Source organism: Giraffa tippelskirchi, chromosome 12 (genome assembly GCF_054371585.1).
Source record: "Giraffa tippelskirchi isolate mGirTip1 chromosome 12, T2T-mGirTip1v1.2.pri, whole genome shotgun sequence".
NCBI lineage: Eukaryota > Metazoa > Chordata > Mammalia > Artiodactyla > Giraffidae > Giraffa > Giraffa tippelskirchi.
The window spans coordinates 104,271,272-104,297,238 of record NC_137286.1 but is presented as its reverse complement, the minus strand read 5'-3'; the positions used below and the strand labels follow the sequence as shown (position 1 = coordinate 104,297,238).

Here is a 25,967-nt window from a genome sequence, read left to right as displayed (position 1 = left end):
TTCTCTTGTGGCTCAGCTGGTAAAGAATCCGCCTGCAATGCAGGAGACCTGGGTTTGATCCCTGGGTTGGGGAAATCCCCTGGAGAAGGGAAAGGCTACCCACTCCAGTATTCTGGCCTGGAGAATTCCATGGACTGTATAGTCCATGGGGTCACAAAGAGTCAGACATGACTGAGGAACTTTCTCTTCACTTCTGTCTTAGTGATCATTATGTACGTTGTCATAGTCATCCTTAAGAAAAAGAAAATGGAAAAGCTGAAAAATTAAGGCTTCACATCTTAGTTACATTGTGGGTGTGTTGCATTGAATGTTTGCATTTACAGGTCCCAGTAGTTCACATGGAAGTTGATGGAGAACATGAGTAGTGAACGTCCTCCAGAATTCCGAGTGCAGTCGTCATGGACTCATTTTGTATCACATGGTTATCTCTGCTATTGGCCTACAATGCCAGTTTAGCAAAAATTAAAGACAAATGGCAAATGAACACGCAGAGACTGTCTAATACTAGCACCCACAGAGAGATTTTTTGGTTGTTTAGTTGCTTAGTCATGTCCAACCCTTTGTGACCGATCCCATGGACTGTACGCCACTCTGTCTATTGGATTCTCCAGGCAAGAATACCAGAGCGGGTTGCCATTTCCTTCTCCAGGGGATCTTCCCAACCCAGGGATTGAACCCACATTTCCTGCATTGGTAGATGGATTCTTTACCACTGAGCCATCAGGAAAACCCAGAGATAGATTCATATGGTTTTACTCTATTCCTTCTTCTAATAGACAAAGAGAAGTTTTAATCTGTATGAAAAGTGGTTGGTTGGTCGGTTTGTTGGAAACTTGACTTTGTGTGTTTGCTTCACACACATGGAGAAAATATAAGATGAAGAAATTCAGAGTTAGAAAGAGGAGGCATTAGAATCACAGACGATGTGACAAATGTTCTCTTTTAACATTCTGAGTAAAAGAGACTGCAGTGCTCTACAGGTTAATTGTAACTTCTGTGTTTTTCAGATACTGTGTTGGCCAATGGTCATGCCACAGACTATTTATTTGTTGGAAATATCGTTTATACGGTAAGTTTGCCAGTTTATTGAATCTTTCTTACATGGCACATGTGTGGGTTCTACTTCTCTCTCCCTTTATATAAGGTCTTTGTCGTTATTATTTCAAATCTCTGAAGTATATATTATAGATTCCTTAAAGACTGCAGCCTTGAAATTAAAAGACGCTTGCCCCATGGAAGGAAAGCTGTGATAAACCTAGACAGCGTATTAAAAAGCAGAGACATCATTTTGCCAACAAAGGTCTGTGTAGTCGAAGTCATGGTTTTTCCAGTAGTCATGTACAAATGTGAGAGTTGGACCATAAATAAGGCTGAGCACCAAAGAATTGATGCCTTCGAACTGTGGTACTGAAGACTCTTGAGAGTCCCTTGGACTGCAAGGAGATGAAACCAGTCAATCCTAAAGGAAATCAACCCTGAATATTCATTGGAAGGGCTGATGCTGAAGCTGAATCTCCAACACTTTGGTCACATGATAAGAAGAGCTGACTCATTAGAAAAGACCCTGATGCTGGGAAAGATTGAGAGCAGGATGAGAAGGGGATGACAGAGGATGAGATGGTTGGATGGCCTCAGCAATTCAATAGACATGAATCTGAGTCAACTCAAGGAGAAATAGTGGAAGACAGGGAAGCCTGGCATGCTGCAGTCCATGGGGTCACAAAGAGTCAGACACGACTTAGCAACTGCACAACAACAACAAGTTCAAACTGGTTATAAAATGCTTACCGTATTTTAGTGAAGTTTATGCAAAGTTCCCTGGTGGGAACTTCCCTGGTGGCTCAGAGGATAAAGCGTCTGCCTACAATGCAGGAGACCTGGGTTTGATCCCTAGGTCAGGAAGATCCCCTGGAGAAGGGAATGGCAACCCACTCCAGTATTCTTGCCTGGAGAATCCCATGGATGGAGGAGCCTGGTAGGCTACAGCCCGTGGGGTTGCAAAGAATCTGACACAACTGAGCGACTTCACTCACTCATTTATGCAAAGTGCAGATTTCAGGACAAGGGATCAACAGACTTCCCTCAATCTTTACATGAACATTCCACACCTACTTGTGAAAAATCAAAACAAGCAAAAAAAAAAGAAAAAACCCTACATTGAAAGAAGGTGATTTTTCCCAAATCTTCCAAGCTAAAGAAAAGGGCAGAGTAACTATTACTTATGAGAAGACAGTCACTAAAGTGAGGGCTTTTCTTAAAAGAAACCTGCCTGTAAGTTTCCTAAAACTTACCCCTAGAAAACTAGCTCCCAAGGTGGCACTTCCAAAGTCCAGCTGCTGGGAAGAAACTGCCCCTGGGGAGGATGTGGGGTTTCTCCTGGTTGAAAATACAATGATAACACATTTCCCAAATTCCGCTTTCTTTCACAGTATGTTGTTGTTACTGTCTGTCTGAAAGCTGGTTTGGAGACGACAGCTTGGACAAAAGTAAGTTTTCTCTAGAATTATTAATATTTCTCTATCCAGTATAGATATTTTTGTTGCATAGTATCTTTTTAAAACCCAGGAAAACAGTAAGCAATGTCAAGCCATGGTAGTTTAAATTTTTGCATCTAAGAATTGTGGTTTGATCTTTATCAGGGCACATTTGCCACCCAAAGTTCCCTAATCATTTGCTAGGCTCTTAATACAGCTCTAAGCTATTAACAGCTCATTTCAAGTATGTATGCACATTATAAAAATATATATGTACATACAAAGAAAATACAGGATAGAAAGGTGAATTTTTAATTTCCATAATTTTACCACCAAGAGGTAGTTACTTTTAACATTTGCTGTATTACCTTCCAGACTTTGTGCATTTATTTTAATAAGATGAAGCTTTACAGAACATAATGTATTGTAGCCTTTTTTTCACTTAAAAATATATCAGTATTTTGCATGCTTTAAAATATGCTTCTGCAAAGTCATAGTTCATGATTAAAGAGTATTGAGTTTTATCAATATCCCATCACTTATTTAATGAGTCCCCAGTTTGGGGCATTTTTAGTTATCTCCAACTCTTAAGGGTTATGGCCAATGTTTCATGGTTGTCTCTGCTGTTTACAAAGGCTTCTAATTCTGTGCTGATTATGTAAGAGAGGGGTGGGAGGTAAATATGGAAGCAGAGAATTGAGACAGAGACAATGAAGCCAGGTGAGGGGGTATGGTGGCTTAGCCTGGGAGTTAGAGCAGGCACTGAGCAGTGGTCAGATTTTTTAAAAAGCTGACAGAGGCTCATGATGGATTAGACCACGGAGGAAGTCAAGGATTATCCTATTAAGAGGACAAAGGAGAAGAAATTCACAACCAGTAGATGCTCAGAGTGGTGTTGTTAAGATATATGTCCATGCCAGATTTCTTTCCAAGTTCTTTGGAAAAGAACAACTGAAGTTTCAGAATGCTAAATAAAACCACCTTGGTGGCTTTGTCTGTCCAGCTCCCTCTTACTAGATGAATGAGGCCTTGTTTATTCAGATCCAGGTTGGAATGCACACCAGTAAGGGATGGGCGGGGCCTGCTGGCACCATGGGGTGGGCCTAGGGGACCATCAGCAGTGGTGCAAAAAGCACTTTCCTCTTCAGGGTGGTTTGGGGTCACTAGTTACTTAAATTCACCATTAAATAGTCTGAGACAAGAAAATGAGAAAGATCAAACTCTCCAATGACCAGTGACTCATAGAAACCTTTCCATAAAGAAAAGAGGCATGGACCGAGGGCTCCTGCAGCGTGGGGGGGGCGGGGGGTGGAGGGGTTGGTCAAGTGGCTCCCAGGCCCACAGACGGCCCTGCCTGAGTGTCTGTTTCCTCCTGCAGTTCAGTCACCTGGCCGTCTGGGGAAGCATGCTCATCTGGCTGGTGTTTTTTGGCATCTACTCGACCATCTGGCCCACCATTCCCATTGCTCCAGACATGAAAGGACAGGTCAGTGCCACTAACTCTCAGCGGGTGTCCCGAGTCTCAGAGTGGGAATGAACGGCAGGACAGGCTGGTGTTGCTTCCGTCAAAATGAATCTGGTGGGAAACAAGCCACATCAGAGCCCCTGGAAGAAGTTGTCCAGACCACAGTAACAGCATTTGAAATGTTCACAGTTATGTAAACTGTTGACATAATTCCTCTGACCTACCCAGCGCGTCCGCATTTCCACAGTGAATTCTGTTCTCAGGTGTACAGTTCACGGACATGGAAAACGGGAGATGATTTGAGTCGGTCATGGTTATATTGATTGCAATTTCGATAGTGGTATTATTATACTTTGAGTAGTTGACAATGTCACCTGTGAAAGAGAAATCTAACCACTCTGTGAACCAGATCATTAGTTAACCAGAATTTCTCACTGTGCATCTCTTCATTGAGAGGCTGAGATAGAAGACCATTATGCTCGTTTTTATTTTGTTTCATCTTTTATATTATCTCCGTCTAGTGTTTGCCGTGGAGCCTTCAGCCCTGACACACTGGCTCTTAAGATCTCACGGGATGGGGTCTGGGGGGGAGCTTGAAAGCCCTAGGTTCCAAACCCCTTCAGTTTACAAATGAAGCTGTAAAACTTGCTTTACAGGGAAATGTTTCAGGGTTTATAAGAGAATATGTGATTTGTGGGAAGGGACACAGAATATCTATGAAGGAAGACGTTGCATTCCCTGTTCTCTTTGCATTCTGACCCCTTTGGAGGTCTCCTTGCTGACCGTCCCTGGTTGGGCTTGTCCAGGTCAGCAGTCCTCGTGCCGGAGCAGCACCCCAGCTTTGTCTGCTCCCCAACTCTACCCGCCAGGTCTGCCTTGTTTTGTCCCCACTTCCAGCCCCGGAGCACACCGCAGGGCCTGGGCGGCTGTTTGCAGGGGGCTTGCGCTGGGTCTGCTGAGGTTTGCTCTGGGTCATCCCCCCAGATTTGCATGAGGGTGCTGGTGTCTCCATTCAGAACCAAGCATGGGAAGAGAGGGCTGTGGGTTGTGGGCTTCGTCTGGCTCCTGCCCCACATTGACGTATTATAGGGGCAGGCCTATGCATGGCACATCGGGCTGCTATCTTTACCTCCCTTACTCTGCACGAATGAGCCAGAACTCGGGTCTCCCAGGTCTAGATACATGCCCGGCAACTGTTTACTGTGAGGTCATCGGGGTGGGCTGCTTGCCATTTTTACTTGGTGAATCCATTGATGTACCCTCAGGGGCCTGGGACCCCCTTTGAGGTGCTGAGCAGGATGGACGTGTCCTAGAGGGGCGACTTGTGTGTCCCTGAACACAGCTTTGCCTCCTGTAAGGCACCAGGACAAACACGTAACACACTTTTCAGGTCCTTCCCAAATCCAAGCTGTAGAGGAAGTTACAGAGTAGTGAATGAATCAAGAAGATCGTTGTGTAGCAAAACAAGTATTTCCCAGCAAAGATGCTTTGTACACTTCAATCAGTTCTTTCTGTTCCTGAATTTTTTTTTTTTATTGGCGGATAATTGCTTTACAATATTGTACTGGCCTCTGCCACACATCTACATGAATCAGCCATAAGTATACACATGCTCCCTCCCTCTTGAAACCCACCCCCTCACCTCCCCCACACACACACCCCATCTCACCCCTCTAGGTTGTCACAGAGTACTGGGTTGAGCTCCCTGCATCATATAGCAAATTCCCACTGGCTGTCTATTTTACATATGGTAGTGTATGTGTTTCCATGTTACCCTCTCTATTTGGCCCACCCCCTCCTTCCTCAACTGTGTCCACAAGTCTGTTGTCTACGTCTGCATCTCCATTGCTGCCCTGCAAATAGGTTCATCAGTACCATCTTTTTAGATTCCATATGCGTGCGTTAATTAAGCAAGAAAACTATCCATAATGATGATCACTGGGTAAGGCTTGGTGCCTAAAGTATCTGCTTCATGTTCTTTCCTTGTGGTTAAGGGTGAGTGTGGCTCAATAAACATTTCATTTGGGGGATTTGGGGCAGAGGAGAGTCTTCTAAATTAGAGGAGAATGACAGTGGAAGGGTAGAATCAGCTGACGGGTGACTGGTTGACAAAGCCCCCTCCTTTGAAAACCCCTCCCCAGAGAGATGTTCCAGTGACCCCTCTGTGTTCACTGGCTCCAGCAACCCCAATTCAGATGTGCATGAGTTAGGCTGGTCGCTAGTTCATCAGGAGGTTGACCTTTGATGTGTGGAGGGACCATTTGCTGTGTAGTCCAAGTTGCATGTTCTTTTGTGTGGTTCAAAGACTCAATGTAATGATGAAATTTCCATAGTTGGGGACTTTCTGAAAAAAGCGAGTGAGCTATTCCTACCATCCAAGAGCAAGGAATTTGTAATATTAAATCACGTTTCACTTTGGTATAAAAGCTTTTTTTTAACATAAACCACATCAATTCAGCTTTTCGGTTGGTTGGTCTGTTTCCATGAGGCAAAAGATGTTGTTCTGAAATCGCCCATCACTGGCTGAGACTGAGGTTTTCATTAGACACGGAAGGCAATATTTCTGTAGTTTTCATGTCCAGGGGCTGCTGGGTGGATAAACCACAGTCTGTGTTGAAAGGACTATTTCTTATCTCTGGTCTTGAAATTGAAAGTATGGCCAAGTCATATCCATCCCTTTGGTGCTATGCTGGTCCTGTGGATTGAATGTTTGGGCCCCCCCTCAAATTTGTGTTGAAGCCCTGATCCCACCTCCAACATGGAGGTGGGGCCTTGGGGAGGGACTAGAGATCAGATGAGCGGAGGCCTGAGAGACAGCTTGCTCATTCTCCACTGTGTGAAGACTCAAGGATCTGAAAAAAATATATATCTGAGTCACTTTGCTATACACCTGAAACTAACACAATATTGTAAGTCATCCATACTTCAATTTTTAAAAATGCCTGACAGATACAGCAAGAGAGAAAAAAATAGATGCAAGAAGTTAGATGTCTCCCACCCAGAAGAGGGCCCTCACCAGAGCCTAGCCAGGCTGGCACCCTGGTCTCAGATACCCAACCTCCAGAATAGGGAGAAATACATTCTTGCTGTTGAGAAGACACCCACTTTGGGGTATTTTGTTACAGCAGCTCAAGCTGAATGAGATGGTTGGCGAAGGCTTTGGGGTGATGGTATTCTGGAAAAAAGACTCCATTTTTAAAATTATCGTTGTTATATTATTATAAGATTGTTTCTAGTGATTTTTATAAACTCTTTTTTGTAGGTCATGGGCAGTCAGGTTTTGGCAATGGAACGTGGTTCTTTTGAGTCATAAAATTAAACTAGTCTCTGAAGGAAAATGGCATTTCTTACCAGGAGTCAAAATAGAATTACCTGAGAGACATGCCTCCTCTTCTTCATCTTTCACTGATGAGTTATTTCCTCAAGCCTTTATAAATTGGAATATTGTGACTTAAATTCCCATTTCTTTTGGCTAAAGAGTTTTAACATTTTATGGGTTCTTTTTTACTTTGTTTTATTTTCAACATTCTATAGGTTGTTGAGGTGAAATTTCTCAGTAGGGTCCACTGACCACCTACATCTGAACCATCTGGGCTGCTTGTTAAAATGACAACCTCTTTCTCCACCAAAAAAAAATATGTACTTGCCACACACACACAGAATCAGAATCCCTGAGCATGGAGCCCCAGCCTGTGAATTTTGATAAATCTCCAGGCTATTCTTCTCTGTAAAGCTGGAGCACCCCTGCTCACCACACCTAAAATGTGACCCCTGACATTCAAGCCGGCCCTGGGGGTTCCCAGAGAAGACGGTGTCTGAGTGTCCGCACCGGCCCTGCGTCTCTGAGCGGTGAGCTCGTGAGCGCCGGCGGGTGGTGTGGCATCTGCTCTCAGGCCCGCACTCTAAGCAGCAGATTATACCCGGAGACATTACCTCGTCCGCCACAGAAAAGTACTCCCTGCCGACTGCTCCTTGCTTTTCCTTTAAAGTCCTTTCCATGGCTAGTAAAGAGGGGAAGAAACCCCCACTTCAAAGCCAACAAACCACTAACTCCGTCTGCAGTGCCAGGCTCCAGCCAGCTGCTGGCAGAGGACAGCCCTTTTTTTTTATCCAAACCCAAGAACGGGTTTACTTTTGAGTTTTATATACACACTTTGTATACACAATGCAGATCCCAGTGGACTAAGAGTGAACGGGAAGTAGGGGGGTGGGTCTGGCTGCCTCAGTGCCGTCCTTGAATCAAAGCGATTAATTCCTCATCTTCCCTACTCACTGGCTTTCTCTGGACTTTGCAGCTGAGCAAGATCCCAGGCACAGGCATTTTCCATATAAATATAAAAAAAAGGTTTTTGTTTCCAGGTGCTTTAAGAGGTATGCCGAGAAGCCGGGGTAAGGGCCATCTCTGCTCAGAACATTCCAGAATGTCTGTGGCAGGCCAACGCTGGCCTCAGGGCCAGGAGAACCCTTGTCCTTAGGTTAACTGTCGTGGCTTGGGACACCACCGTTTGTCCCCAGCACCCACCTTTCCTCCCGCCTTTGCTGAGGGGCCCAGTTCATATCCCATTCTGGCCCTCTTGGAAGAGCCCAGCCCTTTAGGGAGCCTTTCCACCCCCCAGTCCAGCAGGGGGCTTGTCCCCAACCCCATGCTGTCATGAGTGGTTCAGAACCCTGAAGGGGGATGCAAGGAAACATTCGCTGGGGGTTCCTGGAAAAGTCACATGTCTGCACCTGAAAGAAGCCCATCAGAGACTTGGTCTGCTCTTACGCACAGTGGGTAAGGTTGCCTGGACTCGTTCACCACTGGGAGAGATGCCAGCTCCAGAATCAAGCTGCTGCTGTGAGAGAAGGAATAGAAAGACCGAAACCAGCAAATGTGTGTTACGCGATTGTCCAGACAGCAGGTGCGGCAGCCTCGAAGGCCACCCCCAGTACAGGCCCTCCCAGGAGCATCCTCCTGGGATGCCTAGCCTCGGTGAGAAGCAGCTGTCAGCCGCCTGTGGATGGAGCTTTCTCTTATGTTTGCAAGTATAAGGGCAACAAAGGAAACAGGTGATTTTTAAAAAAGCAGTCATAAGGCTTTAATAGCCCATGTTCTATTTTACTCAAACTTAGGTATTTATAGATTTGTTTAAAAATTTTGTAAACAGTTACTTGAGTGTTACAATTATGAGTGTTTTAGATGATAATATCCCAGAAACACCTAATGTGAATATCATAAATTCATTGGAATTAATCTTTTAATGCAGCAATATTGGATAGAGTTGGTCCTATTTTTCTTAAATAACATATTTCAGGAGCCTGTGGCCTGGCTAGGATGAGACATGGTCATCCCAGTAAGGCAGGAAGTCCCATCAGTAGAAACTTGCCTCTTGGTTTGAAATAACTTTCTGGTACCTTCTTTGTACAGTGTTCTTCTGTATTGAACTTGGCCAAATTATCTGTTGAAGTCCGGTTTACATTTTTCAATTTGTGCATTTTGTGTAATAATAAGACTGATGTCAAAGGAGGACCTTGCTGTTTCTAGATGACATGATCTGAAAAAATAGCAATAGGAATAAAATTAAGAGGTTAGGGACTTTCTGGTTTTTAGTGTCTGGCCTCCAGGGTTCCTGCATTCATATACATTTGCCTCTTGAAGTCTCCCTACACGAATCCCTATCTGAGTTAGTCACTAGAACTGAAAAATAAATAAATAAATAAAACTATGACAAAAAGTTCTTCACTAATAAAAGGGAAATCAAAAACAGTCACTTGACCAGGGCTATCTAGTTGAGTTCTCACTATAAATATAGGCCTATAAATATCTGGGCTCTAAAAATCAGAAAATTCAGGCATTGGACAAGAGTTCTATCAGAAATTGGCTTTCAAAGTCATTACATGTCACGCCAAATTGTTTCTGTTTTTCTTTTCCTGATTATGAAACAAGGAAGAAAGTGTGCTTTATAAAATCCATTTGCCCCTCAAAGTAATTCCAGATTCCTCCTGAAGGAACGGGACCAGCACCCACTGGATCCTGGCTGCTTCCTACAGGGTCTGCAGGATCAGCTGAGGTCTAGGTTAATGTGACCCGAATCTGACTTCTTTCCTATTCACTGCAAATCCTAACAGTGAAAGTGGGATGTGAATAAATTAACCTCGTGCTTAAGAAATCAATCAAGTTAAGTCAGTTTTCCATAATAGCCATAATTGTGTTATTTCTGAGCCTTAGTTTTGTCAGGTATGAGAAGCAGATAATATGGGACTTCCGTAGTAGCTCAGTGGTAAAGACTTCGCCTCCCAGTGCAGGTGGGGTGTGGGTTCGATCCCTGGTCAGGGAGCTAAGATCCCAGATGCCTTGGGGCCAAGAAACCAAAATATAAAACAGTAACAATACTGTAGCAAATTCAACAAAGACTTTAAAAATGGTCCACATCAAAAAATCTTTTTTAAAAAGTAATATCTATCTTTGGAGTTAATAAAGACATGAAAGAAAATAAGGTGGTTGTTCAGTTAAGTCACGTCCGACTCTGCGACCCCATGGACTGCAGCACACCAGGCTTCCCTGTCCTTCACCATCTCCTGGAGCTTACTCAAACTCATGTCAATTGAGTCGGTGATGCCATCCAACCATCTCATCCTCTGTTGACCCCTTTCCTCTTGCCCTCAATCTTTCCCAACATCAGGATCTTTTCCAGTGAGTAACAACAAGTGATGTCTATTGAGAAAGTACTATGTCCCAGACAAAATATACATTCAAATAAATGTGCTCTTCCTGTGAAATTACATATATAATAAGTTAACATTAGTTCATCTGATAATTCACTCTACAACCATATGAGCAGATAGGGGCTTAGAAAGAAAGAAACCAGCGCCTTGGTCAGGCTGCAGAAGGCAGCTGGGGCTTCCTGAGTCCCCTGGATCTCAGGGCACGAACTCCCACACCCTGCCACTACGGTGAGCCCCTAGGGCAGTGCTTGGTGCAAACCAGGGATCAAATAAATGCAGTCACTTCTTAAAAACTTCTAAAAATTTTGGTTTTATTAGATTGTATCTGAAGTGACTTGCCCTGCAGTTTCAGAGAATTTTTCAAATGTAAATGTAAAATTTCTACACATACTTGGTATTTAAGCAGCAATTGAGGAGAAGGGGGTGACAGAAGATGAGATGGTTGGATGGCATCACTGACTCAATGGACATGAGTCTGAACAAACTCCAGGAGATAGTGAAGGACAGGGAAGCCTGACATGCTGCATTTCATGGGGCCGCAAAGAGTTGGACACGACTGAGCAACTGAGCAACAACTGCCTATGAACCCTAGTCAAGCCAGTTTCAAACAATGGCCTTTTTCTAAGCACACTACAGAAAGCCGAAATTTTCTTAGCCCTTCCCCCTGCACCATTCTCTCCATTGTGGCAGTTTGTTTTATTTTGGCCTCTCGTTTCAAGGATGCTGTGTGCTAATTCAAGACCGGACGGCTTTGATTGCGAGTTCTTTTTCTCTGGGGTTAAAGGTCTTGTGGTGGTGTTGGCGTTTGCCATTCATTCTGATGTTAATTTTTAAAATATCTGTCAGCAAATTGAAGTACACATTACATGCTGATTTTGTTTGTTTGGAATATTTATCCTCCACGGTCACAGAGGATGTTTGATGTGGTTTTGAACTTTTCCTTTCTCCAAACATGTGGAAATGTGCATGGGGAGCCCTGGGGTTGAAGTTCTCTGCAGGGATTGACTTCTTCTCAAACATCTGTGAAGGGAGATGCCTGTCTGGGGACCAGAGCTATAGTTCTCCTCGCCACCCACTGACATCTGGGTTCTTTAGGTTTATTCTGTTTAAGAGATAGAGAGGTGCCTGAGAAAGACCAGCAGATAAAGGATTCATGCAGGAGAAGATAGGTTGGGTGAGGCTAAGAAGAGAGAAAACAGAATCTCAGCACACTATTATGCATGTACAAAGTTTCCCTGTTTTGTGCGAATGAGGATGCAAAGCTCTTATTGACAGCATCCCAGAGCACCAAATAGTGGAAGGACTTAAAGCAGATGAGAGCTTTAACTGTTGTTGCCATAGGTGCTACGAACTATCAGATGTTCATTGAAATCATATGCTTTTTGAGTTGGATTAACCAGCTGTTGTTTTTTTGCATAGCTTTCGCAAAAGGCAGGAAAGGAGAAGTCTAGGTTATCTATGTCCATGTCTGTAGTGCACTTTCATCCACATATTTTTTTAAGTAAAATTACTGCAGTGTGTTTTTTCTTAATTTTTAAGATTTTTTATTATGGAAATTTTTAGACATACCATAATGTAAACACATGTTGTTAGCGTGGGACAAGGCATCTCTTATAAGGAAATGGCCATTGATTTCAAAGTCTTACTTGATAGTACTGTGGGTCCATCCTAATCCAGCACCCTGTTGTCCTTTGTCTACAACTTTGTTTTTTTTAAAAATATATCTATTAAATATTTTTGTATTTATTTTCCCCAATTTATCCCACCCTGCCACCTTTCCCTTTAAGTAATCATAAATTTGTTCTCTGTGTCTATGATTCTATTTTGTAAATAGTTCATTTGTTTCCCTTTTATATTCTACATATAAGTGATAGTATATGGTATTTGTCTTTTACTTACTTCAGTTAGTATCATAATCTCTAGGTCCGCCATGTTGCTACAGATGGCATTCTTTAGTTCTTTTTTATTGCTGAGTAATATTCCATTGTATATATGTACCACATCTCCTTCATTCATCTGTTGATGGATATTTAGGTCATTTCTATGTCTTGGCTATTGTGAATAGTGCTGCTGTGAACTTTGGGGTTCAGGTATCTTTTCAGATCGTGTTTTTCTCTGGATATATGCCCGGGAATGGGACTGCTGGATCATATGGTAGTTCTAGTTTTCGTTTTTTAAGGAACCACCACACTGGTCTCCCTAGCAACTGCACCAGTTTACATTCCCACCAACAGTGTGTAAGGGATCCTTGGTCTTGATAAAGGATAGAAACAGAACAAAGGGCACATGTGGATGTGCTGGTCCTTCTCAAGGTGCTACAAACTATCAAATGTTCATCAAAATAGTATGCTTTTTGAGTCGGATTAACCAGTTGTTGTGTTTGGCATTCCTTTGGCAAAAGACACGAAAAGAGAAATGGAGGCATCTTCCCCCTCTCCACCCAGTGGCAGCATCTCCTCACCTGTTGCCTGCCCTACATCCCTTTTCCCCTCCTCTGGTCCCAGCCCCCCAGTCCCATCCCCTCTTTCAGAACATGCACTCAGTGCTGGTTCTACTGCTGTTCTGCCTCTAGGTCTGGACCCGCCACCCAGGACTAGTCAAGCAGGATCTTCATCTCATGGACCATGGGATTGATTCAGGAACAGCATGGTGTCCCACCAAGACCACTTAGAGAAAATTCAGGGATTATTTATAGAAACTAAGAGAGAAGGGAGGAGCTCTCTTGCTGCTGGTTTTGTTATATATTAGGGATGTCATCAGTCTTGAGATGCCACAGGCCACCACCAAGAGAGGGTGTGACTGGGGGTGAATTGAGCACAGAGGAAAGCCAACCTGAGAGATGATGGCATTGAGTGTGCACCTGGATCATGCTCTACCTGAAGTTGGAATGATCTGTGAACTTCCAGATACACTAAATCAATATGTTCCCATTTTTGCAGAAGAAAACAATTCAAGTTGGCTTTCTGTTACTTCTGAAAGGGGTTCTAATTAACGAAAATATTACTACGTTACAGATAACAAAAGATAAAATCAGCTGGGTCAAGCTAAGGTAATGAGAACTCGTCCCTTCTGGGAAACTGTTTATGGTGTAGAAAAGCAGCTGGTGAATCTCCCTACTGTGCATCTTGTATCAGAGGTCGGAGAGTCAGGGTACCAAGGAAATTTGCCTACTTTTGTGGCTTTCCTATGCCCTTCTCCTGCCACGCCCCACCCCCCAAGAAAAAGTGCCAGAGTCCTGCTCCAGCTGGTCCAGGGGTTCCCTCAGGATGGACGGCATCGGCGATGTGAATGAGAAGACACAGCGAGTCTCGGTGTTTCCAAGTGTCTCCCGCCTTTATTGTTTTTTAAGACAGCTTTTATATTTTTAGTGGTACATAGAAACAAATGTATAGAGTCATATCAAATCAGCTTAATGGGTCAACAGTGTTGACCTTTACCGACATCGTTTGCATATCTTAGTTCATTTTGTTTACATCATCTTCTGGCCTGGGGGCCTGCTAACATCTTGTGACTCTCCTATTGATAAGGGTTGATCAGTTAGAACACTTTTGTATCAGGCACAGCAGGAAAGAATTCGTCAATAGAAAGTTTCAAGGTAAAACCTGTTTTCGGTAATTTACTCTACGCCTTGAACTTAACAGAAAAGAATGTGGTCCCATAAAGTCATAGAAGAGCAAGCTGAAGGTCAGCTCTAAGTAAGAATCATCAGTTAAATCTACAATTGTCTTATTATTTGTATTAAAGCTAAACTTTTATTTCTATAAATTTTTAACTATTATGCTTTCGTTATATAGGCTAAATACGTTAAGAGTAAAAACATAGTGAGTAAATATAGACTAAGTAACAGTTTCATAAAGCAATATTTCTTATATTTCCTAACAAGCCTTTTTTCCTGTGAAGGGTTTTGTGCCCATAAGGGCTTTCTGTGTGGAGGCTCTCAATGTTATTTTATTATTAAGGAACAGTTATGCACATTGGCTCCAAAGGCACAGGTACACTTATTAAACAAACCAATATGTTAGCAAAAGGAATTTAGATCAGCATATTCTACCCAGATAATTTTATTTAGGGTGCTACCGTTCAGGGGCCTTGTTGATTTGAGGTTTCAGAATGATCTATTTTAGAAGGAAATCAAGAAAGGCCTTTTGCTTAAGTCATAGAAAATAAGAAGAGGTTTTTTATAGTAAACATCAGAAAGACAGATATCTTCAAGGTGAGCGCTGAGGCAGCCTTCCGAGAATCCCTGAGGCCTGAGAAGCCGTGCTCGATCATTCCTCTTTCCCATGACTCTGTCATGGGTGGGATCTCGTGGGCTGGCTCCTGGCAAAAAAGAAGACTTGAAGTGATTGTTCAAAAAAGAGATGGAAGGAAATAGAAGTTTTTCTAAGATGGGCCTCTTTCTCTCTACAGCCAACAATTCAACGTGGTTCAGAGTTACGTGTCCTGAGCAATGCTGTCCTATAGAAATATTAATATAATGGGAGACACATTATAACCTTGAATTTTCTAGCAGCCCCATCAAAAAAAAGGAAAATGGAACAGATTAAGTTAGCTTTATTAATATAGTTAGCCCACCATTTCCAAAGTAGTATCACTTAAACATGTAGTCAACATTAAAAGAAATTATTAAAGAGGTAATTTGCATTGCTGCACTAAATCTTTGCAAGCCAGTGTATATATTGGACTTGGAGGGCATGCCAAGGCAGGCTGACTCAATGGCAAGTGCCCAGTAGGCACATCTGGACAGTGACTAATGTATTGGACAGTCCAGCTCTTAAACAGCAGTTTCACTCTCCAGAACTAAATTTAGTGCAGGCAAGATTGAGAGGTGGGAAACCCAGGCTCAGATAAGACTGGGGCCTGGGAGAAGCCTGGCCTCCAGGACATTCCTCTGCAGCATGGTGTGGGTGCCTGACTTTGATCTCTGTCACCTTCAGTGAAAAGGGTCTTGGCTCTTACAGGAGGCTTCCCTAAAGAAGAAAGTCTGGGGACCCCTGAGCTGCTGTTCACCCCTGATCATTAATTGCTTTAAGCAAAGTGTATAAACCAAGACTTAGGAAGCATGGATCTGATTTCAGGTGGTTTTCCCAAAGTGCTGGCTAATTCCTCGACCACATCCTCCTGGACGTGGGATGGAAAAGGTCAGGATGGAGGCCTTTGGTCACTTTTCTATGATGCGGCAGCCAGCTGAAGGGACTTCCCTGGTGGCTCAGTGGTAAAGAATCCACCTGCCATTGCAGGAGACATGGATTCAGTCCCTGGGTAGGGAAGATCCCCTGGAGGAGGAAATGGCAACCCACTCCAGTATTCTTGCCTGGAGAATCCCATGGACAGAGGAGTCTGGTAGGCTTCAGTCCACGGGGTCACAAAGAGTTGGACACAACTGAGTACACACAGATGCAACCAACTAAGGAGTCACTGGAGTCACAGTAACCAGTGCCACCAAAAATAAGCTAAATCTGTTCTGAACAGGGGATTAATTTGTTCAGCAAGTGGCAATTTCAAGTAGGATTCTTAATTCCTAAGATTGTGTGAACCTCCATTCTTTTTTTTCCTTCTAGAGTTTCAGGCCATCATTCTAACATCATCGTGTTGGATACAAGCCCTACTGTTTCTACCTCCTAAATATCTCTTACCTTGTCCCCTTCCATCCAGTTCTGCTCCCACCCAGTTAGTTAGTGCTACAGAATTTCATGCCTGGACCATTGCAGTAGAGTAGCCTCGTGACTGGTTTCTCACAATCTGTCTAGACCCGTTGTTCTGTGCAGCCAAGTGACAGCCAAGTGACAATGTTAGTCGCTCAGTCATGTCCAACTCTTTGTGACCCCATGGACTGTGGTCTGCTAGGCTCCTCTGTCCGTGGAATTCTCCAGGCAAGAATACTGGAGTGAGTAGCCATTCCCTCCTCCAGGGGATCTTCCCCACCCAGGGATCAAACCTGGATCTCCTGCACTGCAGGCAGAATCTTTACCATCTGAGCCACCAGGGAAGCCCTTTGCAGCCAAAGTGGCTTTCAAAACAGAAAGCTGATGGAGTTGTCCCCCTGGCCTCCCAGTGTGCTCAGGGTAAAACTACAGGCTGTTTGCCAGGCCTGTTTGTCCAGTGCCCACTCCTGCCCCACCCACACTGGCCTTCCTTCACTCCCGAGTGGGCCCTGTTTAAGCTCCCACAGTGTATTTTCTCCTGCCCCCCTTCCTAAATGTCCTGGTCTCTACCTTGTACGAAGCTAGGGCTCGCGTGGTGTTCAGACCTCAGATGAGTTGTTTCTTCCTGCAGGTACTTTTTCTTGTGGCCTTGACAAGGTGGAACCCTCCGAGGTGTGTGTTCTCTTAACACAACTTAGCTCTCTCCCCTGAACTTACCACAATTAAAAATCTACCTTTGTGTGTGAGATAATACTTTATACACATTAGGTTAGCCACTATTTAAAAAGACTCAAAGAACAGCAAATGCTGGCAAAATGTGGAAAAATGGAATCCTTGAGCACAGTTGGTGGGCATTAAAGATGGTGTTCAATTCAGTTCAGTTGCTCAGTCATGTCCGACTCTTTGCGACCCCATTAACCACAGCACGCCAGGCCTCCCTGTCCATCACCAACTCCCAGAGTTTACCCAAACTCATGTCCATTGAGTCGGTGATGCCATCTAACCATCTCATCCTCTGTCGTCCCCTTCTCCTCCTGCCTTCAATCTTTCCCAACATCAGGGTCTTTTCAAATGAGTCAGTTCTTTGCATCAGGTGGCCAAAATACTGGGGTTTCAGCTTTAACATCAGTCCTTCCATGAACGCCCAGGACTGATTTCCCTTAGGATGGACTGGTTGGATCTCCTTGCAGTCCAAGGGACTCCCAAGAGTCTTCTCCAACACCACAGTTCAAAAGCATCAATTCTTCTGCGTTCAGCCCTCTTTATAGTCCAACTCTCACATCCATACATGACCACTGGAAAAACCATAGCCTTGACTAGACAGACCATTGTTGACAATGTAATGTCTCTGCTTTTTAATATGCTGTCTAGGTTGGTCATAACTTTCCTTCCAAGGAGTAAGCATCTTTTAATTTCATGGCTGCAATCACCATCTGCAGTGATTTTGGAGCCCCCCAAAATAAAGTCAGCCACTATTTCCACTGTTTCCCCGTCTATTTGCCATGAAGTGATGGGACTGGATGCCATGATCTTAGTTTTCTGAATGTTGAGCTTTAAGCCAACTTTTTCACTCTCCTCTTTCACTTTCATCAAGAGGCCCTTTAATTCTTCTTCACTTTCTGCCATAAGGGTGGTGTCATCTGCATATCTGAGGTTATTGATATTTCTCCTGGCAATCTTGATTCCAGCTTGTGCTTCTTCCAGCCCAGCGTTTCTTGTGATGTACTCTGCATATAAGTTAAATAAGCAGGATGACAATATACAGCCTTCATGTACTCCTTTTCCTATTTGGAACCAGTCTGTTGTTCCATGTCCAGTTCTCACTGTTGCTTCTTGACCTGCATAGAGATTTCTCAGGAAGCAAGTCAGGTGGTCTGGTATTCCCATCTCTTGAAGAATTTTCCACAGTTCGTTATGATCTACACAGTCAAAGGCTTTGGCGTAGTCAATAAAGCAGAAATAGATGTTTTTCTGGAACTCTCTTGCTTTTTCAATGATCCAGTGAATGTTGGCAATTTGATTTCTGGTTCTTCTGCCTTTTATAAAACCTGGACACTGCAAAAAAAACAGTATGGAGTGTCCTCAAAAAGTTAAAGAATTACCACATGATCCCATAATTTCACTTCTTATTCCCGAAAGAACTGAAAGCAGAATCTTGAGGTATCTTGAGGTATTTGTACACCCTTGTTCAAAGCAGTAGGATTCATAATAGCCAAGAGGAAAGAGCAACAAAATGCCTGTTGACATGTAATCAGTTACACAAATGCAATCTGTACATGCCATGGAATACTATACAGCCTCTACATAGTATGGATGAATCCTGAGAACAGTAGGCTGCGTGAAATAAGCCAGTCACAAGCAGACAGACACCTTGTGGCCTTGTGGTTCCACTGTATGAGGAACCTGGAGTAGTCAAAGTCATAGAGACAGAAAATAGAAGGGGATGCTCGGGAGGGGAAATGGCGTGCTGTGTTCAATGGATAGAGGGTCTCAGGTTTGTAAGATGAAAACATTGTAGAGACCTGTTGCAAGACAATGTAAGGATAGTTTACACTGATGAACTTAAAATGCTTACAATGGTAAATTTTATGTTATTTTTATCACAATTTTCAAAAATTTATATTTATGTGGTCTCATAATTCATATTAATTTCTTCCTCTATTTATGTTTATCTAATCTCAAGATTCTTATCAATTTCTTCCTCTAAATTGTAAGTTTATGAGGAAATTGAGTGCTCTTCACTATATCCTTGGTACCTACCTTTGCTTTTTCGTGGCATTCAGTAAGTATTTGAATGAATGGATTAATAAAGCAGAATTAAACACTTCTCCTGCAGAAATGGAGAATGGATTTGACTTTGTGTAATAGGCGCTTAATATCTGTTTGGTGAATTGATAACAAAAGCCGATGCCAAATAATCAAACATTTGGAAATAGCCTGGCACAGGTTGTACATGAAAGAAGTGATTGATTAGTTAATTTACCATTTTCTGAAGTGTGCTCAAAAAACCAGTGCATGAACCATACATTTTTCCCACCTAAAGAATGATTTCTAGATTTAAAAAATTTTGAAACACTTCCAGTTAAAATTGTAGTTGAATAATTTTTAGCTACATGGGTGTTATCTGTGGTAAATGTTTGTTGTTGATGTTGGTATTTGTGTAGGGTTAATATTAAGGTTTAATTACTTAATGGAAATGGCTGTTTTGGAGCAAATATTAAAGGAAAGGCAAATGTAGAATATAGATGAGTACCTAGTTCAAGGAAGTACTAAGGTAATCATTTTCCAACAGTTTTATTACTGGAGATAAAACTGATGAAGTTAGTGGGTCACAGATAGTTTTAGCAGAAATGTAAGTTCTCTAAACAAAAGCATTATCAGACAGCATTTTCATTATTCTGTTGAAGGGATTGGTTATTTTTAGAGTAATAAATGCAAGCACATAGTTGGAGAGGAGGTTTTGGTCAAGAAAATGTCATAGGTAGAGTTTCATTAGCAGCTGGCCTGTGATAAATCTGAGATGATTTCATGGAAGAAACAGACCTTCTGTGGGGGGTTTGTGCCTTTAGTCAAAAGGGGAAGCATTCCAGGCTTGTGGCTTAAAGCTGGAGTGGATCTGACACCAAGAGCCACTTTGGGACGTAGAATTTCAGTGTCACGTAAAGTGATATTACAAGAAAGGAAAAAGTTTGATTTGTACCCAATACAGCCTCTTCATTAAAAGAAAGAAAAGCGGTAGGTACGGTGATTCTGTGTCCAGTGAAACCAGAAGAAGCAGCGGTGGGAAACAGAGACGGATGGAGGCGAGAGTGATTGATTCGGGAAGGACGTGAGAAGTCTTAGTGTGATGGAGAAGGCCAGGTGGGGCGATGAAACTGGGAGGAGAGGGCTTTAAAGTTTCACCAAAGGAAATTACAGGGTTGTTGAGAAATTTTCCAAGACATGGCATCAAGAAAGAATGAGGGTGACCGTAAATAAAGGTCCTGTAACATAATGAGTCTGGGTTTTACCTTCTTATGATCAATGTGGGAAAATTAATTCTTAGAAACGAAAGGAAATAGAGGGCCTAGGAGTTTCATTTTTTGTTGACTTTCTGACGACTGAATCATTTTAAATGAATAAAATTGTAGCCCTTGTCTAGGCTGTTAAAAAGTCTTCAATCTACCATTCAAAAATAATTAAATATTGTATTAGAACATTACAGTAGTTTTCTGTTATATAAACTTATTGATTCTAGAAGAGAGTTAAAAAAATCTGAGATGATCGCAGTCTTAGAAAATAGCTTATTATGCCAGAATGGAAATGTAAAATCAAGGAACAACTTTAGATAGTTAACAAAGTTGCCTACTTGCGGATTTGCTCATTTTGTTAAAAGAAAAATTGGTCCTTTAGATTTTCAGTGTTTTCAATGGCTCAGATTTAGTGGAATAATTGAACAAAAGCAGTATTCTCATACAAGGCACAAATGTGAATTCTGTTCAAACCGTTTAAGACCTTCTTCTGGCATAAGTCTTAGTGATGGGTTGCCATCTTCTAGAGGCTGTTTCAGGCCATTTGCTCCCCAAAAACTTTTTTTTAAAGAAAAGCAATTTGCCTTTATTCTTCTATATATATTTATGTAACTACTAAGATTAGGGTTGTCATTTTATTTCACTGTTTATTTTATGTTGGAATATAGCCAATTAACAATGTTGTGATAGTTTCAGGTGGGCAGCAAAGCAAGTTAGCCATCCATATCCGTGTATCCATTCTCCCTAAAGCCCCCCTCCCATCCAGGCTGCCACATAGCACTGAGCAGAGTTCCCTGTGCTCTACAGCAGGTCCTTGTTGGTAATCCATTTGAAGTGTAGTTGTGTGTACATGTCCATCCCAAACTCCCTAACTACCTCTTCCCCCTATCATCCCCCCTGGTGACCATAGGTTAGTTCTTTAAAATGGAGTTTGTCATTTTAGAAAGTTGCATTTTGGGGCCAGGTGGTCCACAGAGCCCCACCCCTCTTTATCCCCTAAACTTCTGATAGGGTTAAATGCGCTTCCAAAACTCAAAACTCTGAACAACGAACATCTGACTGATAAAGTGATGTGTTTGAAGCTGTACTGTGTGTGGATTCTCTGTGTCGCTTTGCTTTGTTTCACAGAGAGTTGTTTGCATTTGGTAGTTTTATTTACCCCTTGCCTTCTCTCAGGCTAGTTCTTGGTTTTCCCTTTGATGTCCTGTTATGGGCGCCCCCTGCTCTTCCATTTGACTCTGGGTCTCGGTCAATGGTTGCTACCGTGGTGTGTCTCCTCTCATGTCTCTTAGAGCAAGCGCCTTTCTAAACTTTCGATGCTGCTGTGGTGGCTTCAGATTAAATTAATTTATAGATCATAGTTTTGCCCAGGTGTCTTCTACCAAAATCTGTCACCGTGAATTCTGACGCCATTCTGTAAGACCCTCAGCCCCCTCAGACGTAGCTTAGGAAGTGGCTGTGCTCATTAAGAACTCAAGAAGGACATAATCCTAGAGTAAGAAGTAAACCACATATGGACATATAATTACCTAGAGCTTGTCAGGGCCCATAGTAACTCAAAGAACGAATTTCCTTTTCCTTCTGCTTCAAGGGAAGCCAGCAGCTCATCCATAGAGGGTTGTCTCTTGGCAAATTGCTCTGCCTGAAGTAGGGCTTCCCTGGTGGCTCAGGCGGTAAAGAATCCACCCGCAATGTGAGAGACCTGGGTTCGATCCCTGGGTTGGGAAGATCCCCTGGAGGAGGGCATGGCAACCAACTGCAGTATTCTTGCTTGGAGAATCCCTATGGACAGAGGAGCCTGGTGGGCTACAGTCCTTGGGGTCACAGAGTCGGACGTGACTAAGCACACACACATGAAGTAGTTAAACATTCTACCAGGTTAAAAAGTGTAATTTCTCTGTTTTTTCAGGATTCTGTCAAATCAGGAGCAACCAAAAAAAGAGAAGAGAAAACATACGATTAGCATTATTTCATCATATTAATTAAAACACAGTGGTAGTTTCAGCTTGAGCGGATCAGTCACTAAAACCAGGGGATGTTGCTCCCCTATTGTTAGTCTTTACAGTGACACCTTAAGTGGGAATGAAAGGTTTGAGATAACTTCTAGCTTTGCAGCAGAATTTAGGCATTGTGAGGATCTTTCTAGAATACCTTTAGATCAATTCATGTAAAATTTCCAGAAGAATGTTTACAATAAGATACCATTTTTCCTCTCCCAAGAGTTACTAAGTGTCTTTACAAGTTCTGTGTCTCTAAATGAAAAATGCAATCCCATCTACTCCTGCATGCCCCCCCCCCCCCCGCACGCCCAAAGCTACTCAGAATAAGTTAATCTTTTCAACAGAGCAGCCAACTTTTCCAGCAAAGGAATTTGCAGTCTTTGTGGTTTGGGTAGAAAGGTGGTTCATTTTACCAGTTTCTCAAAGAAATATGTTCCATGATAAATTCAATCTTTCCTCTAAAAAGAAGTTCCCCAAATCTTTTCTGCACAAATTTCGACATGTGGGGTTTTCTCTCTTGAAGCAGCCAAATGCTGAGTGTGTGTGGACCTGGGCAAACAGTGCTGGGTCCAAGGTTAAGGATATTTATTGCTAGAGGCATTATGTGTATTCGTATCCAGGAAGAGCAAAATCCAACACATTGACAGTGGTTTTGAAATGTATTAATTTGCCTTCTCTTGTCTTGGGGGAATGTTTCTCTCCCCGCTCCCACTTTTAATCCTTTTCCACACTTGGTAGAATTCAGAAGGATTTTTGCCAGGAGTAACGAGCAAAGGCAGACAGTGTGTGAATACACAGGAGAGCTGCTGGTTTCATTGCAGACTTCAGAGAAAGTTCCATGCACTCTGACTCTGGCTTGGCATGCAGGAAATTCCTCCAGGGTCTGCCCGATGCAATAAACAGACCTCCTGCATCTAACCACATCCACACCAAAGTTTCTTATGTGGGGTTCCTTTTGCTCTTTGTGTAAAAGTTAAGGGTCCCAGCATTCCTATTCCAACTCCTTTAACCCCTACGCTTTGGAATTGGCGTATGGCTGTCTTTAGGGGTTAATAGACTTTGGGGTTTAATAGGACTTATTCTGTGTTATTTATGCACACACAGAGAAGGTAGACGCAGGAAACGGATTCCCTGTGGACACGCTTCTGAGAAACCTTACATTACGTCAGGTTTGTCAGAAGGGTCACAGGGTCACATTTGCCTTCGGGTGACTCACTGAGGACAGGGCTCATTATATGGAATACAGGTGAGTTTTGGGGTAATTTGTGCAGCTCCCAGCCGGCAGCCCCAGTGTCACTGAAGAGAGGGCTTGTTAGAAATGCTGAATCTCAGGCCCTACTCTCGAACTACTGGACTAGAGTCTGCATTTGTAACCAGAGTCACAGGGGGTTCGTAGGACGTTAAAGGGGAAGAAGCCTGAATTAGGTCCCGGCTACCAGATTTTGTTTTTTTGGGCTCCAGAATCACTGCTGATGGTGATTGCAGCCATGAAATTAAAAGACGCTTACTCCTTGGAAGGAAGGTTATGGCCAACCTAGATAGCATATTTAAAAGCAGAGACATTACTTTGCCAACAAACGTCCGTCTAGTCAAGGCTATGGTTTTTCCAGTGGTCATGTATGGATGTGAGAGTTGGACGGTGAAGAAAGCTGAGCGCCGCAGAATTGATGCTTTTGAACTGTGGTGTTGGAGAAGACTTTTGAGAGTCCCTTGGACTGCAAGGAGATCCAATCAATCCATCCTAAAAGAGATCAATCCTGGGTGTTCATTGGAAGGTCTGATGTTGAAGCTGAAACTCCAATACTTTGGCCACCTCATGCAAAGGGTTGACTCACTGGAAAAGACCCTAATGCTGGGTAGGATTGGGGGCGGGAGGAGAAGGGGATGACAGAGGATGAGATGGTTGGATGGCATCACCAACTCGATGAACACGGGTTTGGGTAGACTCCGGGAGTTGGTGATGGACAGAGAGGCCTGGCGTGCTGCAATTCGTGGGGTCGCAGAGAGTCGGACACAACTGAGCGACTGAACTGAACTGACCAGGGTCCCATCCCAGTAAGATCACCCACCCGAGAGTGTGTGGGGCAGAGAGGAAGGAGGGCTGGGAGGACTTCGGCTGAGTTAAATTATGCTCATTAATTCAATTGGGGCAGGAATGTGTGTAAATAAACGCTGGCAGCTGCAGAGGCTCCGTTTCCTGCCGGGCTCAGGCTGGAATGCAGGGACCAGCGCCGCAGAAACCCGACAGCAGACCAGTGCAGCAGCCCCTTGACCACGAGATAACACTTAGAAGAGACAGTCTTGCCCTGCAAGGGAGGTTTTCAGGGCAGCATTAAGTGCCAAACAAAGTGGAACTGGAGAAAGCTGTGCCAGCCGAAATCAAGTCTCGGTTATTTGAAAAGATGAAACACACTGGACGGCCCCCTCCTCTTCCTTTAAATCAATGCAGATCAGATTTCCAGGGATTCAGATGAGCGGGACAGCGGCCAGTCCCACACAGCCTGCTGGCAGATAAATGACCTGTTCACATCTCCTCTTCCCTTACAAATCTGAGTCCCTAAGAAGCAGGGAGGGGAAGAATGAGTTTTAGAACAGAGCATCCTTGGTACCATAAACCTGTAAACGTTGACAGGACTGGTTCTTGGCATTTGATGTTCATGAATGGTTTTGGGGGATGGAGCCATCCTCCCCAGATTGTGTTTATTAAACTCTGCAGGCCGTGCTGGGCAAGGTGCTCGCTTACGTATTGCCAGGTGGTTCTCATGCTGTCCTTTGCAGGAGCTTGTTGACTGCCGTGTGTTCCAAAGAGACATCTGTTTCCCAGCTAGTAGTGACCGGTGACTCCTTGTCCCCACTCAGCAAGGAGTGGCTGTCCAAAGAGGCAGATTCTTCACTCATTTTATCTGCAAATGTTTTCTTAAGCCTTCGGTGCCCTTGCTGATCAGAGGGCTCACCCAGTGCTGGGCACTTTATTGAATGCTTCAACTGTTTAATCCTCACTACAGTTTCCATTTGCTAGGCAGGAAACCAAGTTCTGGTGAAGCAGAGGAACTGCCACGATTGCTAAGTCGGGGAGGGAGGCAGGATTTGACCTTGGTCTGCCTTGAGGGCCCCTAACAGCCCTGGTCACTCTCCCAAACACAGCCACCCTTAGCCTCTTAACCTCCCTGCCACTGCGTCCCAGAGGGCTTCCTGCCTTCTCTGTGCTCTCAGAGTCCTCTGTGTCATTTAGTTATGAAAAAAGATTATCTTTATTATTACAGACAAATGTGTGTGCACGTCCCTCACTCACTGGACTGGTAGGGATCTTCGGAGAGGGCCTGGCTTAGAACGGGCTGGCAGTGCTCAGAGGTGGCTCCTCCTGAATGCCCCCAGCCCCAAGTCTCCATCCTTGTGTCGTGCCCTGTCCTGGGGGGGTGGGGTGAAGCAGGGGCTGGGTGATGGAACTTGACCTGTGAGTGATTCTGGAGGGGCGAGGAGAGCCCTTTTCCCTGGGCTTTGTCCCCTGTGTGTTTAGTTGCTTCAGTCATACCGGACTCTTTGTGACCCCGTGGACTGCAGCCCACCAGGCCTCTCTGTCCATGGGCTTTCTCCAGGCAAGAATACTGGAGTGGGTTGCCAAGGGCTCTCTCGCAGCTGCTTTGAAAAGCTAGAGAGCCCCCTGCCCT

The 25,967-nt window shown here is 43.6% G+C and overlaps 1 protein-coding gene across 9 annotated transcripts in view; it reads left to right on the top strand.

Moving 5' to 3' along the window:
• Window positions 1-25,967, top strand: part of LOC145530151 (phospholipid-transporting ATPase IB) — a 452,251-nt gene that overhangs the window by 328,202 nt on the left and 98,082 nt on the right. For all 9 annotated transcript variants that reach the window (XM_081551000.1, XM_081550992.1, XM_081551002.1 and 6 more), the window contains 3 exons: window positions 1,008-1,069; window positions 2,430-2,486; window positions 3,853-3,960. In XM_081551000.1, coding sequence (XP_081407126.1) covers window positions 1,008-1,069; window positions 2,430-2,486; window positions 3,853-3,960 — 227 coding nt within the window. The remainder of the gene's footprint in view (window positions 1-1,007; window positions 1,070-2,429; window positions 2,487-3,852; window positions 3,961-25,967) is intronic.